This window comes from Nesoenas mayeri (assembly GCF_963082525.1).
Source record: "Nesoenas mayeri genome assembly, chromosome: 5".
In the NCBI taxonomy this organism is placed as follows: Eukaryota; Metazoa; Chordata; class Aves; order Columbiformes; family Columbidae; genus Nesoenas; species Nesoenas mayeri.
The window spans coordinates 6,845,977-6,866,361 of record NC_137548.1 but is presented as its reverse complement, the minus strand read 5'-3'; the positions used below and the strand labels follow the sequence as shown (position 1 = coordinate 6,866,361).

General features: G+C 46.7%; 1 protein-coding gene across 1 annotated transcript in view; it reads right to left on the bottom strand.

Annotated features, from left to right (window-relative positions):
• Nucleotides 1-5,564: 5,564 nt before the first annotated feature.
• PRKCH (protein kinase C eta) overlaps nucleotides 5,565-20,385 on the bottom strand; it is a gene marked incomplete at both ends in the record, with an annotated part of 122,165 nt that continues 107,344 nt past the window's right edge. Inside the window, 2 exons of the mRNA XM_080345639.1 lie at nucleotides 5,565-5,711; nucleotides 7,175-7,318. Of these exons, the coding sequence (XP_080201765.1) occupies nucleotides 5,565-5,711; nucleotides 7,175-7,318 (291 nt within the window). The remainder of the gene's footprint in view (nucleotides 5,712-7,174; nucleotides 7,319-20,385) is intronic.

Here is a 20,385-nt window from a genome sequence, read left to right as displayed (position 1 = left end):
CATGCTTTTTGATGTCCTGTTCTTGGCTCCATCAGCAGGACAGCTCCAGCTGGCAATGGCTGAGGGGTGATGCAGAGTGCCGTGCCCAGGGGTGGGCAGGAGGGGCCGCGGCGCAGGTGGGGAACGGCAGCAGGGGACGCAGAAGGCAAAAGGTGACAGGCTTTGTGCAAGGACTGATGCACAAGTTCAGAAATCCTGCTGAACAAACCCTACGCACAGTGACTATGCAGCATGTGAATGCCTTCCCCAGCCTTCCTCTTCCTCTTCTTCACTCCTGGGCCTCCTCTACACTGCAGGCCCTGTTATGTGGATTTTGAGCCAGGGAGGCAAAGGACCACACTGTGGTGACTATACATAAAGAATAGGAAGAGGTGGAAAAATACATTAAAGCCCATGCCTTCTGTTCCTACGGTTTTATCACGCATCTCTTGGTGTTTGGCATTTTCCTCCAAGCTCTAATGCCTGGCTTCACATCAATTCATGGACCCTAACTTTCATCTAAAAAAATTATAATTGCACAAAATTCCATTGACTATTGATGTGGAGAAGAACTGCAAGTCGGAATCTGAAATATTCATAAACCAGATGTTAAAAAAATTACTTTGACATTTATTATTTTGGAAAGCTCTTGATTTCTGAGTGAGCCATGAATTTCAGACAACCTGACTCATCATTTTTGAATGCTTGGGTTTGGCAGCCCTGTATATATTCAGTAACACAAACCCTGGCTTGCAGCTTCCAATGAGAATCCTACTGGCATGATAAGACAGATTTTCATCTCATTCACATCATTTCCAAACATCAGGAAATTTACTTAACGGCAAGAGCTGCAAAAGCTGTGAAATGTTCTCCTTGGGAAGGAGCAGAATCCTCTTGACCACGCACCTGAACAGCTGCACAAACCAACAGAGAATAGGCAGCAGTGAACGGCTCTTTCCTTTTTGGCCAAGCAACAGAGCAGATGCTCCCTGACACATTTTCCTCTTCATTTCTCCTGGCTCTGGGCATCACTAATCAAGTCCTCAGACCACAGCTACTGGAGCCTCTCTCATATCCAACTGGACAACTTCTGCAGGAGGAACACACAGCTTCAAGGGAAAATACCATTGCAAATCATTTAGGACTTCACAAGGACTAAGGAACCTGTGCCAGGCTTTGAGTATGCATTCAAAGATTCTTCACCCAGCAGTTAGAATTGTATTTTTTACATTAAAATCCCTTAGGCACTTGGAGTCTGTGAGATTTTTCTTCCATTGCCTATCAAGCAGTGGTATTAAAAACAATATCTTTGGCAGCACAGCCAGCCTGAGTAGATGTGAGATGATTTTCATCTATTCATTCTAGACCATCCGCTTCTTACCCTCAGCTTTCAAAGGCCTCGAATGAGACGTAGGCCACTGAATTTTATAGCTAAATTTCATGAACCTCTTTGAAAATGAAAGGATTGCACAGAACACAAATTTAGAGACATCAAAGGGACCTTCCCTTTTCATGCAAGCACCAAAAGCAGTGCTAAGGGAACTAATTATAATTTGCTCTATTGCCAGTTTTCACACTGGAGAAAACACAAGCCTGTTTGGCTTTAAACCTTACAAACCTGTGGCTGCCAGCTTAATATACTCCTAAAGCCAGGCCGAAATTACTAGACTAAAACCATCTTCCATGCACTAAGGCAGGCAATGAAGCCAAAAGAGCCGGCAAGCTAGCTCATGGGAAAAGTATTTTTTTATGTCCCTTTGTTTTTGTTAAAGAATCAATATTGCTTTACATATTCAATGGCAGTGTAAACACTAATTCAGCTTTTTCAAAAGCAAAGATATTGCACAGATACTTTTTAAAGAGCTGATCTTTGCCCGTGCTGCCGACAAAGTCTGGAGGGAACATGATTGAACTAGAAGTGCCTTGTAAAAAGGATGGCAGAGTTCAAGGATCTCGGCCAAATGTGTCTGACTCAAGTTCTGCTGACTCGAGCGGCTGAAATCATTACGTAGACATGTGTGATCTGGGCAGGCAATGGAGGGGAAGAGCTGCCCTAAATTATGAAGCAAGATCCAGGTGAAATTGTGAAAATCAAGGAAATTACAGCAAAAAATTAGGCTTCTAGTCCAAACATGAGTCTACATGGTTGCTTTCCAGCGAGGGTGATGGTTGGGTGGAATGACCCTGGTGTCGCTTGAAATCAATGAAAACTGAAGCTGGGGAAGAATCTCCCTTTGATATCTGACAAACCTGATCACCTTCTACAACCAACTAACCTGCTCGGTTGATGTGGGGCAAGTGGTGAACATTGTTCACCTGGATTTCTCCAAGGCTTTCGACACCATTTCCCACAGCCTTCTCACAGAATCACAGAATGTCAGGGATTGGAAGGGACCTCAAAAGATCATCCAGTCCAATCCCCCCATGGAGCAGGAACACCCAGATGAGGTTACACAGGAAGGTGTCCAGGCGGGTTGGAATGTCTGCAGAGTAGGAGACTCCACACCCTCCCTGGGCAGCCTGGGCCAGGCTCTGGCACCCTCACTGAGAAGAAGTTTCTTCTCAAATTTAAGTGGGACCTCCTGCGTTCCAATTTGCACCCATTGCCCCTTGTCCTATCATTGGTTGTCACCCAGAAGAGCCTGGCTCCATCCTCCTGACACTCACCCTTTACATATTTATAAACATTAATGAGGTCACTCCTCAGTCTCCTCCAAGCTCCCAGCTCCCTCAGCCTTTCCTCATAAGGGAGATGCTCCACTCCACTCCCTTCAGCATCTTTTTTTGCCAAGAAAGGTTGGACCAGATGATCCTTGAGGGCACTTCCAGCCTGGTGTTCTATGATTCAATCCCTGCCCCATCAAGCCAGCAATCCCTGAGCCAAAGCAGGTACTGGCTGGCCAAGGCAGGAGCTTTTTCTGCTCCCCAGGGTGTCCTTAGACAACATTTTATATCTTTCAGTGATAAACAAGCTTTCTAATTTACAATTCATGAAAATACTAACAGAGCATCTATATAGGAGTCTTAGTTTCCATTCCCCAAGCTTTCAGGACACGAATTGGTGGGTATCGCTACACCAGTAAGTCTCCAAAGGTGAATATTCCACACTTCATACTGTCAGTGGTGTAAGCAAAGCTGCTCAGATTCTGGGGCCATGGAGATGTGATCGCATTTTGATGCTGAAGGCAACACTACAGCACTAGCTTCTCCAGCAGGAATGAGTCCAGAAGGTCTCCAGACTCCGAGGAATAATACAACCAACAAAACCCTGGGATGATACCAACATGCTGGCAAAAAAATGTGTATCATTTACTGTTCTCCTGAGAAGGAGAGGCTGTTCATAATCCTCAACAGTGGGAGAGTCAAAAAGCTGTCAACACAAAATTCGTAGAAAGTTTTGGTGCTCCCACTCTCTCCAGACAGTTGAGCTACACTTAGCCCTTGCCAGGCGAGCACTGCTGCAGTCGTAACACTGGGAAACCGAGTGGGAAACGGAGTCAGGACTTGCCTATGGCCATGTCTGCACCAGACAGGTGAACACCATGCTTAATTCACACGTGAATAAGATGCCACAGTAGCCCCCTCATGCAAATGCCATCATCTCTGTACCTTTTCTTCCTATACGGGAAAGCAGTTCAAACTACCCTGCAGGACTGGCTCTTAGATCATTTTTCTGGATATCAGCTCTTCCTTCTCCCACTTGTACTATGCAACCTTTCCTCCTCACTTGCCCTGCTTAGAAGGAGCTGGGTATCTATAGACTAACAAAGAGATGAGAGGCTGTTTGGTTGCCTTGTGGCCAGAAGATACCAAGGGAAGGGAGAGGAGACCAGAGGATGAACCTGTGCTTATATGAAAGACAGGATACAGGAAAGAAAGAGGGAAAACTGGTGTAACACACAAGCACAAAGGCAAGAAGAGTCCAGGGGTAACTGAACCCGAGCCCCACCTGTCGAACAGTTCAGCAGATGGTTTAGGGGTAAAAGGGACTCAGTCAAGTAGAGAGGGCTTGGGTGGGAATGGGTGTCATCTGTATGTAGATCTCAGCTTTGATTTCTTATTTCCAACTTGGTCTCGCAGCAGGTGAGCACATACTCACTGGTTGGTCTCTGCTGTAACAGGGGTTGAGCCTGCGTAATTTCCTTGACAAAGGCTTATGCTCCCCTGCGTCACCTCCACAGTTGCAGCAGTGCAAAGTCTGCACAGAAGTGTCCCTCTGCTGTATATAGCACCCTTATCTAAAGTTAAAGCATGTGATTAGCACCATACAAACATGATCAGTTTTGCAAGAGGTTTGAAATCCTTCATCTTCTCCAGTAATTCTTATCTGCCCAAGGAAAAGGCTATAATCCTGACATACAGCTTCAGGCCCAGCAAGGAGTGCAAAGGGGTGCCATGGAGCTACAGAAAAATCATTCAGCTTCCAGAAGAGCGGGGACGGCACAGAACCACCTCCTGGAGTGTCTGGTTTATACAAACTGCACTGAAAATTAGTCTGTCTGTGGCAGAGGCTTGAGGCTGCGACTGATAAGAAGTGCCCTGTGAGTCATAAGCCCTTAAATCCAAAACAAACCAAGTCACCCTATTTCTTAGATAAGGTTTGTTGCTCTCTTAGGAGAAAGTTGTCCTTTTGTATTACCTGTTGGTTGACAACTCTGCTTTCAACCAGTTTACCAGCTCTGTGGCTCCCATCACAATAATGCTACAAATAATTTAAGCACTACCACTTTGGATCAAAATTTTAATGGGCACTAAAGCCACAAAAGGGGCTCTGTATAGCATAATTAAATAGAATGGGCCTAAATAAACAGTAAGGTTTTACAAGTTATATTATAGTTGAAAACAGCTGGGAGGCAAAGAAAGGAGCATTGAAGATGCATGATGTAAAAAGGCATTTCACAGAATGCAAACACTAAAACTTTTCATATCGCACAAACAGTAAAACACTATGAGCACATGACTTCCCTTTGACTTGGAAGAATCTGTGTGGGGCACAGAGCATTTGCTTTTTTTCCTTCTGCTAGTCGGCACAATGAAATATTTCACACGGAAACCTAAACAGTGGCAAAGAGAGCCATTTGTCCTTCGGAAAGAAATAAATACTGCAGAAACAGGTAAAGTCAGTAGGAACATCTGGTTCAGTCAGGCCATGGGATGCTGGATCATGGCTCCAAAATGCCGGACAATGCTGGGACTCCTCAAAATAGTCTTGCAAACAATCGGAACTGTAACAAGTCTGTTTGGCTCAGGGCTGCAAGACACTTGTTTCATGCTCATGCTGACTCCTCGAATCCACTGCAAGCAGCGACATTCAGGCTGAGCCAACTAGCTCAGCATTCAATTCTCTATCTGCATCAGCTATTTACAATATCGTGTTTGTTCCACCCCTGTCAATATTTGATCCGAGAGCTGCATAAATCCTATAAACACAGGAAGGTTTCAATTTCACATTAAGGTAATGTTGACAGTGGTGCTGCTGAATCGCCTAAAGTCAGTGCACTGTTACTCTTTGAGAGTGAAATTTCTGGTAAACTTGGCTTTCTTTTCCTCCCAGTCGTCTCAGCAGCCCTTCCCCAGAGCCGTAGCTATTGCTGCAGTTCTGGGCTTGTGAATGAAAAGTTTCTAAATTCATCTTGGTTTATCATCGGAAGAATTCCTTCTTCAATGGGAGTCAGAATGGGCTCCTCTTTTATAAAATCTGGATCAAAGTTGCTCACGTCATCTTTGGATTTCTGTCAAACAGAAAAGGCAAAGGAAAGAGATGTTAAACGTATGTATCATCTGCTTGATCCTAGTCTAGTCTAGTCTTGAGCACAATGAGCTGTCAACCTCCACAACCCAGTCTGGGCTTACTGAAAGCTTTTTCTGGGGTTGGACCGGGAGCAGCTGGGTGCCCCCACAGAGCCTCTATCAGTGCAAAGCCTTTTGGAGCCTCTGTGGCTTCTGACAGGGAACTCCCCTCTCTGATTTAACTCACACCACCTCTGATGAGTTGCCTCTCTGGACAGGGCAGGGCAGGGCACATAAATCAGTTCCTTTCCTCAAGTGGCAGCACAGACCAAGCCATTCAAAGCAGTTATCAGCCGTGCTTCCATTTAGCTGACTCCACACAGTCCCTCCTTATCTGCTGGGTTTTTTGCGGGGTGTGGGGGGGGTGTACACTCCTCTATGTGCAAGCCATTAAACTTGCACAATAATGAATTACTGGGCCGTGGGAAGACAAATGGCTTGGCTCCAGGTGCTGGATTCCTTCCTTCATGCCATAAAGTGGGACTGTTTACAATGCACACACACAAACTGGGTTTGTGGCACATTTTGACACGGCATGTGTTTTTCCTGCACCCAGAACAAGATGTTTTGTTGACATTGAAGCGTAATGTTCCCAGGTCCTGTCTGGCTCACGCTGGAGTAAGTAGGCTCCCGTGGCCTTTGAGTCAGGACAAGAAACAACACAAGAGCCTGATCTTGAGCTGCCACAGCTTCCCTGAGTGCCTGATCCTGCACCCAGCGATCTCCACAGAGCAGGACTGGGTTGATTGTTGCCACTAAGAGCTTGCAGAGTGACCACAGCATGAGACAAAGCCACTCCACGTGACAATTTCAGAGGCAAGGAAGCCACAGAGACAACCTTGGGCAGGCTCTCCATGGACAGCAGCACTCTCCTATCACAGAGCATCCTTAGGGCTGTGTAGGACCACTGGGAAAAGGAGCAGCAGTGTCCTTTGCAGCCTGTCTGCCATCTGAACCACTCAGCTGACAATGTCCTGAGCAGGGAATGCTGTGCTGGGTGTGGAACAGACAGCGATACAAGAGACATAGCCCAGTTGTGAAGGGGTGGCTGAAACACCCAGGATGAAGATTACTTACACTGTTTTATGTTTGGGGCAAGGGGAAGGGTTGTTAGGTGCCTAATCTGCTGCAGTTGCTTTTACAAACCTGCATCTTTTGGCTGGGCTGCCTTTGAAAACCCAGCATGGAGAGGAAAAGTGACCTGTAGAACATCAGGTAGCCAACCAGCAGCCAAGCCAAGACCAGAGACCTCACCTCCTGGCTCAGGGCTTTTTGTGTCAAGGTTGCGCCCCCTTCACCTCCTTTCCTGTCTCATGGTAATAAACCTGCTTAGACAGTCCAGAAGAGTCAAAAAAAACCCCAAACAAACAGGAATCCCTTCCCCCCCGCCCTCCTTCCCACGTACAATTCGGGGTCTGAACGGTGGCTCCATCTGACGCTGGTTCAGCAGGTCCCAGTCCAGATCTTTGAAGTAGGGGTGCCGCAGAATCGCGCTCTCGCCGCCCAGCCCCGGGCTGCCCAGCCGCATGTTGGGGTTCTTTGTCATGAACTGCAAAATAACAACAACAACAAAAAAGACTGTTTGTTTCCTCCCATCCGGCAGAGCCACGGGAGAGGGACCTATTAGCAGTCACACAAAAGCTTGTCCTCAGCTTTCCTGTTGAACCCAGTTGCTGGCCAGACTTCTCAATTTCATTGTACTGGAACTGCATGCAAGGAACTTGACTCATTCTCTAGAGGAAGAAGTTGGGCTGTATTTCTCCTCGGTCCCTTTTCTTTTGGTCAAATCCTTGGTTACCAAAATAAGAAAGCTGAGTTGCATCGTTTGCAATATTATAGATGTTGCACAGTGGTTTGGGTGGTTATTCATTTCTATATTAATTTCTCAGGAATACAAGCTCACTCTCAAATGCTGCTCACCAGCCAGCCAGGCTTTGGACTGGAGTCAGTCCTGAGCTGTGCCTTTTTCCTAAACCTCAGCCTGCTGAAGCGCAGCCAGAAGCCCACACTTTCCTTCCTGTCGTCTCGGGAAACAGAGGAAAATGAGCAAGGCGCTGGCTTTTCAAGGCTGGGGCTTTTCGAGCACCCCAAGCCCCAGGCAGATGAGAGCAGACAGGTGACCATCTCCTCTCTTGCTGGTGAAACTCTATAAAGAGGTTTTGTTTTTGTAATATTTTTACTCTGCCACCAGTGAAAAGAAATCTCAGTCAAAGTGCTCTGATTTGCCAGGGAGCAATAAGCAAAGCTGTACATCATGCGCACGGCGCGGGAGGGCTGTGGCGGGTGCCCTTTACGTCCCGACAAGAATGATGAAGTGTGAGTGTTGTGGATGTTTCTTACGGGGAAGGGAAATATTGAAGGAGGAGGGGAATCCTTTCCCCAAGCAGGAAAAGTGCTAGTTGGCTTGTTAATTTAGGAATCTAGTTCTTAAAAATTCAGTAAAAACTGATCTTACTCCTCGCCTCAAGTATTTCAAATTCATTGGAGAAATCAGGTTATGTTTGAACTGTGAAAAAAGCTGCTTTTATTTGCCTATTGAAACAAGGAGGTGTCCAGACGATTTCCTTGAAGATGAAAGAGCATTATGTTTAGCAAACAGCTGAACCAGCCAAACCAGACAATCGGTCACTGTTTCAGAAATGACCAAGTCTGCTGCATCTGAGCAATGGGGAAATGAAAATAAGAGGAGGTGCAGTGAGAGACCAACTTCATTCTGACTGCAGGAGCTTTTCAGAAGGTACAAATCCTCCTAGGACGAGTGGATAAACGATCTAGTCGTTCTCTACCTAGAGAGATGATGAGGAGAAGAAAGAAGACTGCCAGATTCCCTATGGCAGAACTGTTTTCCACCATCCCACCCCAAAACGTCAGTGGAAAGAGCTGCTGAGCGCGTCCAGATTTCTAAGAGCAGTCACCGGGACAGGAGCAAAGCCAGCATGGCAGCTGCTTCTGAGGACTCTTCAGCTCTCAGTTATGCAGCATTTCCAGGGTCAGGCCCAAGGACAAGCACAACTTCTCTGTCTCCCCAACCCTTTCAACCTGTTTTTCTCCCTTTCTACCAGGAGAACCCAAACACAATTTGTTTCCCAAGAGACTCTGCCCCAAAACTTCTGTGGGATAACGATCCCCAGACAACAGCTTGGTTTCCAAACCAGAAATGGGTCAAGCCAAAATCTTGGAGAGACTTGCTTCAGACAAGCCTTCGCAAGTCTCAAGCTAAACTTCTTTGGTTTGCAAAGCAGGTCAGAAATCTCTTAGCAGCCCCATCTTTCTTTAGAAAATCCCTGCCCAGCTTCTTTGTCCCCACAGATAGGTATCTGCACCTCACCAGCTCTTATTTGCATTGCTGGAACAGCTAGAAAGATCAAACAAGATCAGAGCTTGCTGCTGCTGGGAGTGGTATAGACCAAAACAGTCCCAAAACACAAGATAAAGAGAAGGAGAGCTGGGAATAAATCCCATGTCTCCTGGCTCTTGACCTACCACCACCTCCATCAGACCAGGAAGCTTCTGCTAAATCAGGAGGGGAAAAAAAAAGCAATCATGAAAGCAGATAAATCTCTGAAAAGGGCTGGTAACATGCTCTGCTAGGGTTCCCATTCATGCTCAACCATATAAGACCAAAACCTTAACTGGGCTGCCCATTCCCAGACCAGCAGAGTCCTGGGATATAAAAGTGTGTTTACATTCCCGTTCGCTTGTTTTGGTCCACAAGATGCCAAAATTGCACCAAGCGAAGGCATCCGATGCAACAAGCCAAGAGCCAACATAAATGCATTCCTAGCTGCTTAAAACACCCTTTTTGCTGGGACAATGAGGATTAGCCAAGGGCCATCCCTTGAGGTGGGCTGTTTTGAGCTCTGAAAAAAGCAAAGCATAACATTCAAAAAACAATTGTTCGGATTCGACCAGTGTTGGACCCGCAGATTGAGAAACCTAAGTTGGGTAACTCTAGGCACCATCTACTCCAATGTTTGGTGTCCAAAGGAGGCAGGAAGAAAGTGAAGGCTTCAAATTCACCCACTGCTGGGACACGTCCCCCTGGTTGGCTGCTGAGAACGATGCTGGGCTGCCACAAAACCCCTCTGAGTGAATCCTTGCCTCTGACAGGAGTGAGCTGACCCACAGGACACCCCACCAAGCAGCACCTTCCCCAGCTGTCAGGCCTGAGCTCAGCACTGCTGCTTTTCTTGTTCTGTAAAAACAGGGCTTTGAAGGCACAAGGGTACTAAGGGATTAAGTGATCCACCAGCACTATAAACCACTCTGGACAAGGTTTTGCAGACACTGCAAGTGCCTAATGCAGGCTAGCAGGACCTCAAAAGTGAGTGTAAGTCATGCATTCCAAAAAGAGCATCAACGCAGCATGAAGATGCCTCCTTTCCATGGCAAACTCACCCCAATCTGCTCCAACAAAAGGGTGGAATATTATTTCAAAGGATAGTCCGTCTCTTATCGTTAACTTACATACCTGATAAACATATTGTGTGCTGTGTTGAGACATCTCAGTTGCATCTGTGCATGGGAACAGGCACTGAGAATGTTTTATTTAAGCATCATCGTGCAGTACATGAAATATGTTCCTGTGCTCTGGGCAGCCACAGCATCCCTGCAGGTTACTCAGCCTGCGGATGTTCACACTCCTCTGCACCCAGGGGCTGTGACAGAAAACGAGAGATTGGCCATGGCTGCTGTTCCCTTATGTAAAATCTCCTGGTGAGTTTTGGAAACAGTTGGTCCATCACAGGCTGGTGAAGGTGGGGTGTTTTCCCTGGGAAAGGGCTCCAGTCTTTATTTGGCACTCTGCCTGAAAAGCAGACCTGCAAGCAGTGACTCCAACAGAGACAGTACTGATGCTTTGCACTGGAACAGAGTTACTTGCCTTACTGTAAGACGTATGTAAAATAACAGGAATTTTTTTTAAGACAGTTTCCACCAAAATGAATAACTAACCCTCTCAAACACTGTTGGAATTCACCAGAAATTATGGCACTGGCAAAGAAATGGATGAAATGTTGCCAGGAAAAAAACAAAAGACTATACTGACCTCTCAAAAGCCCATGAATCCTTCTCTTTCTCTGCCTCAGGCCGTACTGACATTTCTCAGCTGCTATAAGGTAGCATTTGACAGCCTATCTCATGCCGCCTCCACTATCTGATGGCACTTCTAGCAAAGCAAACAAAGGACCTGGGATTTCTGAGCAACTTAATTACAAGCTCAGCCTTCATCTCTGAAATAAGTAGCTGGAGCCCGTACTCAGGTCTCCAACTGTGTAAGAGGCATTTCTGCGGCAGGAAGGGTGAAGTTGGGTGCCCCGAGCACCCAGATGCTGCCCTCTGCACATGAGCAGGCTGCGCAGGGGAAAGGATTTTGGAAATGCAGCTGATCTTTCACCAGATCCCTTCGGCAATATTCTGAAAGAGCTGGAAAATGTCTTACAAAGTGTTGGCTGCTCCTGGCATCCACCGTAAGGCCACAGTGGGATGGACTCTTGGTTCCCAGGTTGGAAAGCCCTAAATGTCCTTCCAAGCACAACCCAACAATGTTTTTGCAGGTGGTAAGATGTTCAGCAGAAAATTTTTTGTGGCAAGATGTCATCTCCTTGTGTTTACTGAGTATCTCTAAGTTTGTACGATAATTAAGAATTCACCATGAATCTCAGCTTTTAGCATACAGAGCCCGGTGAGGAAACACACAGAAAAAAAAATTCAACAGTAACAACAAGACACCAAACTAGAGATGTTCCTGAGCAAAAAAAATCCGCATAATCACTCAAATCTAAGATGCCTTCCAGCAAAACCAATAGCAAGACTATCAATCCTAAACTTGAGCCAGTCAAGCCCTCGCCCTGTGGTCACATCCAGCCATGAGTAATTATTCCATTCCTGGTGTAAAGAGCCCCTTGGGAACATCCACAGACTGGGTCACTTTGGGCTGCAACAGTTTGCCAAGCAGCAAACTTGAGCGAGGCTCTCACCGACCTCAGCTAACCCCTCTCAGCAGCATCGCAGCCAAAACCAGCAGCTGGAATGAGCCAAAAACATGACTTCACAAAATCATTTGAAAACATCTACTGAAAGAAAACGTAGCAAGCCATGACAAGAAATTAAAAGCTGGAGATTAGTCCGCAGAAGGCCCGTGAAGTTACAAGGGAAAAACGCAGATGTAGAAGTGCCAACTGCTGGGAAAAATCTGCGTCAGCCCTGGGAGCTCAGCCTGTAAGCAGGTGATGGAGAGCAGGGGACCTGCACCGGTCCCCCCTTCACCCGCTACGTGCCTTGGACCACGCTGGGAAGGGCTCCAGGTCTCCAGACTCCTCCAGTGCTGCTCAAATGCAGCATTGCAACTTTGGTCTCAAGAGGCTGAGTCTGCAAATTAGTCTGGAAGTCAGTGAAGGGATGTTTGCACAAAACAGATGTTTCTAAGCATCAATTTCCTTGAATTTGCAAGTTCCCTTTCTCAATACTGGAATCCCTGATAGGTTTTATGTAACTCATATATGTGCTATTTGCATCAGGATAATGAATTTCATGAGTAATATCACAGTGACTAGATTACGTGAAATTGTGTCACATTCCAGGGAGACACTAACAAGCCCGGATCCCTTCTCAGAAGTAATGCACTTCAGGAAGAAGAATACAACTTCCTGCTCAGCTATTCCTTTCACACAGCCAGCCATCTGGATGAGGAAGAAACAGTTATTTCTTGTATTAAAGAAAGTCTTAGACGTACCAGCTCCCATCACGACTCGATGCCCTGGGCAGGCTGTATTTACCTTGCCCCCAAGCAGCTTATCTTTCAAGTGCAAGGGCATGGCAGAGATGGAACCTCTCCCCTGTCTTACAAGCAGGGAACAGAGACCCCGAGAAATTAATCCCTTTATTTTGCCAGGAGCCCAAGGGCTGCCTGTCACAGATACAATGGCAGACCCTAAGTCTCACCTCCTCTCCATCGTGGCACTTGCCTCAGAGAACCCCTATTCAGGATTGTGTCAACGCAACAGTCAAGCTCCAACCATCAAAGGAAAGCGTAATTTCCTTCTTCGTGGTATTAACATTTCCTGCCTCTTGGTGTTTCTCCTGTGTTGCTACCAAAGTGAAAATCAGCAGTAGCACAGGAGATTTATCACCCCACAGTCTCCCCTCCAGTAAGGAGGGAGAGCAGGGAGATCAGGAGATACCCAACAGGCTCATCTTCATTAAGATTCATGAGCTAAACTAACAGGGCAGAAATTAACTCGAAAGGAAATAAGATTTCTCAAAGATCTATTTGATCTCAGACAAAAGGGAATCGTTATATAAATAGAGCAATTACTCTAATTAAGGCTTCCCTCCATGAATCTCTCAACCGAATGCTGCAGTTGCTGAACACAGTTTGGCCGCCTATTACGTAAGGCAAACAAACCCGCAGTCTGGGGATTCATCAGCCTCCATCCACCCCTGAACAAAGGAGAAGAAAGATGGCTCTATGGCTCTGTCTGTTAACGTCTGTATGATTTTTAATGACTGGAAGCCAGGAGGCATTAGCATAGCAGAGAGACTTTTTTTTTTTTTAATAGAAAAGCTGTTCTTTTGAGCCAGTCTTGTCTTTTGCTCTCTTGGGCAAGGCTCCCATCACCTATCATCGCAGTCCTGCCGGGGCGATGCTCACAAACGCCTCCCTCCCCATACCAGAGCAATCCAGGGCTCAGACACACAAGTGGGTTACAGCGACCGAGGGAGCCCAATTTCAGCTGAAGCTCCACAGCTAGGAGCAGGGTGGTGGGAGAGCTCTCCCATGGAAGTCCTCGTACTTACAGCAGCTCAGCTGGTAGCTGGTAACTTAAACTGCAGCGATTCAGCCGTAGGTATGAGCCAGGCACTTGGGAGCCCAAGTCCTACTGACATTCAGTGAGGACTGTGCTGCTGAGAGTAGGACTCAGGGTCACCACTTCTCTCTCAAGAGCTACCTCTGTTTTACACTGGGGATTTGCTCTGATTGCATCAGCTCTGGTACACTCAGCACAAGACAGACACGGACCTGTTGGAGAGGGGCCAGAGGAGCCACAAAAATGATCTGAGGAGGAACACCTCTGCTGTGAGGACAGGCTGAAAGAGTTGGGGTTGTTCAGCCTGGAGAACAGAAGGCTATGGGGAGACCTTATTGTGGCCTTTTTGTACTAAATAGGGGCTGATAAGAAAGATGGGAACAGACTTTTTAGCAGGATCTGATGCAATAGGACAAGGGATGATGGTTTTAAACTAAAGGAGGGGAGATTCAAGATGGACATGAGGAAGAAATTTTTGACACTGAGGGTGGTGAGAGCCTGGCCCAAGTTGGCCAGAGAGGTGGTGGATGAACCATCCCTGGAGACATCCCAGGCCAGGCTGGACGGGGCTCTGAGCAACCTGAGCTGGTGAAGATGTCCCTGCTCATGGCAGGGGTGGCACTGGATGAGCTTTACAGGTCCCTTCCAACCCAAACTCTTCTATGATCAGAGGCCACGTGGTGTTTCGACTTCCTACCCTGCACACAGCAGGATCGATTGCTAAAAGCCCTGATTTGTACCAGGGCAATACATCACGCTGCTGAGCCAGAGTGTGACCCACACATGCACAGGGTGTTCTGGCTACAGAACACTGTGAGGAGGTGAGATCTTTCAGTACAGAGAAGGTCCAGTGAGCACAGTGCCAGGGCTCAGAAGTACAAGACTGCCCTGAAAGTATTTTAAGGAGTTGGGGAGGAAGAGAGTGTGAGATCTCCTTTATTTCCTTTTCCGGATAAAAAAGGAATGGGAAAGGAGGTAAAAACCAGTCTTCAGCCCTGTTCCTAAAAGCCAGAAGACTAACAATAAGCAGGACAGCAGTCACATGTTTAACGTGCCAGCCATAGGCAAGAAGGACAAAATGTCAGTGCAATGGATATTAAGCAGATGAATTTGATCTCGTTTCCCCCTAGTGCAGAAATGGCTGCTGGATGCTGCCCAGTCAAAGCTCGAGGGAACAAGATGGATTAACTGTATTGCAAATAGTACTACGCAAGAGACCAGCAAAATAAACCTAGGTAGACAGAGCAACTCACGTGTGGGATAGACACGTCTGGCTCCACATCTCCTGGAGGCATAAACTGATGTAACTTCGCTGACTATTACCAGGAGAGAACTTGGCCCAAAATACGGGAATTAAATGTCGTCTGAATAGATACAAACTTCCTTGCTGTGCCACAATCTACTTGTAACCCTGCCTGTCCCCACTCATCAACCAATAACTCATCAACACTAATCCAGAATGAAGAGGCCACAAGTATCAAATGCATATTGGCCCCTGATGATAGCCAGCGATTTTTGACATATCTGCCTTTGGTATTCCTGCAATAAATAATAATAAACAGAAATTAACTTTAGTCGTTAGATGTATGGAATATTTAACATAGGTTTCAGTCAAGATGTCACTCCAGAAGTCTGTGTTTTCAGAACTGATGAGCAAACCCCAGTTCCCACGTGGGTCACTGACTGCTCGGTCTCAAACTCCAGCTGTTGTTTCTAAATTACCCCAGTTGGACTATAGCTACAACATGGGGATATGCAGGTCAATTACTAAATCAATACATCAGAGTAATACAAATGGGGAGGGAGAATGAGCACCACACTTATTAACAGATGGGGGACACGATCCCACGATTATTTAAAGCAGTGGCAAAATCTCCCTAGGGCTGCACGGGAAAACAATTAATCCTTTTCTGATTGTCTTGTCAAGAGGAACAGGGAATCTATTACACAACTCTGGGTGGCCTATTTACATACGGTCAAGTATAAAGGAGAGTGAAGTGCCCCAGACAAACCTGTAAAGGCCAATTAGGGGGGAAAAAAAATCACAGGAAAATACTTCAAAGGAGCTTTTTTGTGGTCTTGGTTGTATTTAGATTCTTTTAAAGTTCCTGAAAAGATACAGCAGGTCAGAAAGCTCAAAGCTGGAAGGACAAGTAAGACCTACAGCCCTGAACAGCTTGGACAACCAGAGATTTGTTATCCCTGTAGCGATGCTGAGACCCAGTCAGACAGGCTGGACCCCTCTGCTGCGGTTGCACCGCAAGAGCTGGTCCCATCATCCAGCCATCACCCCCATCTCCAGGTCAGACCCCGGCTCTCAAGCGAATCCTTGAGCCATCCGCCAAGATTATATTTCAATGTACTTCACCAAAATGCCTTTGAGGGTCTATAATCACAGTTTATGTGCGGCAGAGCAGAGAAGTGAGCCCAGGCCACAAGTTTTAGGTTTGGCCATGGGAATTGCTTCTTCATAGGAGCAAGCAGAAAAAGAAGCGGAGGAGAACAAGTTGTCTTCTTCATTTCATTTTTTATTTCATCTCTGGCAGGAAAGAAGAGGATGAGTCACACCTGACATTACAACAGGCAGCGTTAGGAGCTTTTGTTATGAAGCAAATCCAAGCCTGCATGCTGCGTACTGAAACAAGAAGCTAATTTCAACCCATTTGAAAGAGAAAGGTAAAAGAGCTAATGACTATGATGAATTTAGCCTTGGCAAGATATATAGAGATGGCTTTAGTTTTCTTTTGCAGTGAATTATTCAGAAGCATGGGAATGTTACTGTGGGGAAAAGTAACACTTCAGGAATGAGTGCGATCAATGGACAGAAGAGATTAAAATCTCTGGGAAAGCTGTTTGAGAATTAAGAGGCAAAGAGTAGGAGGCAGTGTGTTACAGAGATGGATACGCAAGCTCAGGCAAAGGAGGTAACAAGGCAATCTGCAGAGAAGCACAGCCTTGTCACTTCACCACAGTGTGTGTTTATGGCAAAAAGGGTCTAGAGAAGAGATCATTTAAAATGGCAGAACTCCTACCCAGTTGGGAAATGATAGGCTCCGGAGTTCTGCTTTTGCTGCAGAGGAGCCAATGAGGAAATGCAAGATGAAAGCATTTCTAAAAAACAAAATAAAGAAAAAATGTGTACACAGATCCAGCATAGAGCTTCATAGAGAGATTTAAATATTGGCCTCACTCTCACAGCCAAAGCTTAATCAAAATGTGCAAGAGGATTTATGGAGCCTGCCAACTCTGAAAAGATGCCAAGGAGAATAATCTATTGGCAAATTTGAGGGCATTTTTAAGATCTGCCTTTGTTAGGTGCCTCAGCTCTGAAGATAAGGCAGTGAGATCATCTACTTCCCTCTTTGATTTCATCGAGTCCACCATTGTGGTGTTCCTTTTCATCTTTGTCTAAAAAATACTCACAGCATCTAGTTCATTCACAAACACATTCATTCTGGCTATTCCAGCACCGCATGTGAAACAGATTATCCACCTTTTTCTGTCCCTTGGAAAGAAAGAACCCGGCTCAGATCTGTAGGATGCAAGTGCAAAGGAGAGACATGTGCCTTGGGCAGAGCGACATAAAGATGTAGGTACCTTGCACCATCAGCATCGGGCAGCCTCGTTTCACACCTTAAGCGTTCAGGAGAGGACGGGGGAGCACAAACGGGGGGTTTGTTCTGGCTCACACAGCAGCCAAACTGACCGCCCAGGATCTAGGGAGAAGGTGAGGCACAAAGGCAGCAGGAAGCACACGTGGATTGCGCTTGGATGTGCCAAGCAAAGCACAGCCCAGGTATTCTGAGTCATGTGCTGCTTGCTGCAGCATGCAGGGAGGGTGCAGACACCCACCACGGTATCTGAGCTGATGACAGCCTGTTCTGACCTCCCAGTTTTCAGGGGTGTCTGACCCCAAGCAAGTGCAGTGTATGAAGAGAACAAACTTCTCTAAAGTTCAGAAGACCTCAACCTCCAGGCTGATGTCAGGGGCGAGCAGCTGCAGCAAGGAGGCAGCTTGGACCATCCAGCTCTCTCCTGAACTTGGATGTCCTCACCAGCAATCTAAAACCAGCCCTTTCCCCTCCATTCTTCTGTCACGGCAAACTTCGCTTTGATTACACTAAAAATCTGCTTCTAAGTTTATCTGCTGTAAAAACCGCAGCCTCTGTCTCCTCTCCTCATTAATGGCATTTTCAAGTTGCTTACAGCAGTGTGGTCAGTCTGGTTCAGCACAGAGCACTCGCCATCCAGAAAGCCTTCCACAGAATCACAGAATGTCAGGGACTGGAAGGGACCTCGAAAGCTCATCGAGTCCAATCCTCCTGCAGGAGCAGGAACACCCAGATAAGGTTACACAGGAAGGTGTCCAGGCGGGTTTGAATGTCTGCAGAGAAGGAGACTCCACAACCTCCCTGGGCAGCCTGGGCCAGGCTCTGCCACCCTCACTGAGAAGAAGTTTCTTCCCATATTTAAGTGGAACCTCTTGTGTTCCAGTTTGTACCCATTTCCCCTTGTCCTATCATTGTTTGTCACTGAGAAGAGCCTGGCTCTATCCTCCTGACACTCACCCTTCACATATTTATAAACATTAATGAGGTCACCCCTCAGTCTCCTCTTCTCCAAGCTCCAGAGCCCCAGCTCCCTCAGCCTTTCCTCACAAGGGAGATGCTCCACTCCCTTCAGCATCTTCGTTGCCCTGTGCTGGACTCTCTCCAGCAGTTCCCTGTGCTGCTGGAACTGCGGGGCCCAGAACTGGACACAATATTCCAGGTGTGGTCTTTCTGAAAATAAGCCACAGCACATGCAAGAGGGGTCCTGACCGAGGCTTTGAGCAACCTTGGTTCAATCTCCTTAGGTTGAGTAGCTCACTCCTTCTGCAGTGCAGCTCAGTGTTCACTTTGCCTTCTCTCCTTCTGCTGGGCCTGGCTGGAGTGCCCCAGGGAAATTTATTTTCTGTATCACTCCAATCTTGTTTCTTCTCAACCCATTACAGTAAATTTGTGCAGCACAGCCCGAGTGTCCAAGGGCTCTGCTGGAGCTGTTATCCTGCACCCAGCCAGACTGGACTGCCCTGTGCTCTGACCACATGGGTTATCACAAATTCCTCAGAATGTCTTCAGAATGGCAAGAAGCAACCACCCAAACTCTGTACTTCCCAGGAAGCCCTGGATTTAACTCACACACCCACACTTTAACATAATAATCAAATTTATCTCTCATTAGGAGCCATCACTCTCAGTTCCTGAGAAGCAATGGGCTTGCTTTCATCAGAAGTAGCAGTGGCAGATTTAGTTTGTTCTCATTAAGTATCACCTGCAAATGCAGGGAAGAAGAAAACCCAGACATACATACACATACTTTCCCCACTGCTATCCAACATTTTCTACGTATGCATATGGATACATAAAGCATTTCTACAATTCACTACCAGTGCCCTCTTGTTTTAAGGTAGAACTGGCTCACATTTTGAAGTAATATCCACAGGCTTCCACCCAGCAACTCAAGAGAAATTGCTGGTGGAGCACTACTCATTATAGTAAGTACCTTCTGGGGAAGTCCCTTGTGTCTGATGGTTACCCAAGTGACTGAGGGACCTAAGGCGGCTTTATATGCGCTCTTCAGGGCAGCCAAGGAATGACAAACTTCTGTATAGAGTTTTGAGTGGCTTTGTTAATTAACAAGATTAAAATTAGCTGAGCTGTTGTGGAAAGGCCCCCATACCTTTCTCCCACTGAAGATGAAGTGTCTGGTTGCTGTCTGTACTGCAACATTCCCGAGACCTTTTCTTGCTCTCCAGAAAAACCTGTGTGTGCTGCCTCCTGGCAAAGGGGGATAAGTTACACTGCTGGAAAGCCATCGGTATTGAATATCACCATGTGGGCTAGCCGTACAAACAAGCCAAAAAACCTAAGAAACTAAGTAGGAAACCCAGAAAAGTTTCTGGGTTTCAGTCTGTGATGTGGGCTGACAGGAAGAGGAAAAGAGGATTCTCCTTTGTAGATTAGGACTTCTAGATGAGGCTTCAAGGCTGTCTGGAGGCAAAGGGGATCTAAACCATGGCACATTTAGCCATTCCCCCTCCAGCTGCTCCTGAGAGCCATGCAAGCCCCTTCCTGGCTGTTAGCGGAAGTTGGGAAGGAAATCCCAGTTTTCCTACCTTGTGCTCTAACAGCCAAAAATGAGTCCATAAATCACAGGTCATCAGAGCAGGACCAGGCTCCTGCTGACCCACAGAGCATCACTATTGCTGAGGCCAAGTCTGAAGCACTGATTCGCAGACACAACAGCCCCTTGATGTTAACAGGGCAGAGCAAAGCGGATTTTAGGCAAGTCAGCAAGAGCAAAGTCTAAAGACGGGGAGGTGGTGGGGTGTATGTGTTACATTTTAGTGGTGTTGTTGGCGTGCAGAGGGTACTGGGGTATCTGGAGGGGAGAAGTGAAGCAGCAGAGTTCACTAAACCAGAGTATTGGCCTTTTGAGTCAGCGTCACTTCCAGGCTATTATTCTCTCGAAAAACAGATCTAGTTTATCTTTTGCATGTTTGGCACCATGTTGCTGACATCATTTGTCTCCAAAATACGGGTCATGTTTGCTCTCAGTTGAGCAATCTCACCTTTCAACCCCTTTGCACTAATCCACCAGCGTTTGGATTCCCTGTGCTGTTCCACCTGGGCTGGGTGGGAGTGCAGGGTGCTCAAACCACAGCCAAGCTCCTCCTCACCTTCCTCCCTTCTTGCCCAGTGTTTATATTCACACGAAAACCACTTGGAAGGGGACATAACTGGTCTCCTAACTCCAGTAACGTTTT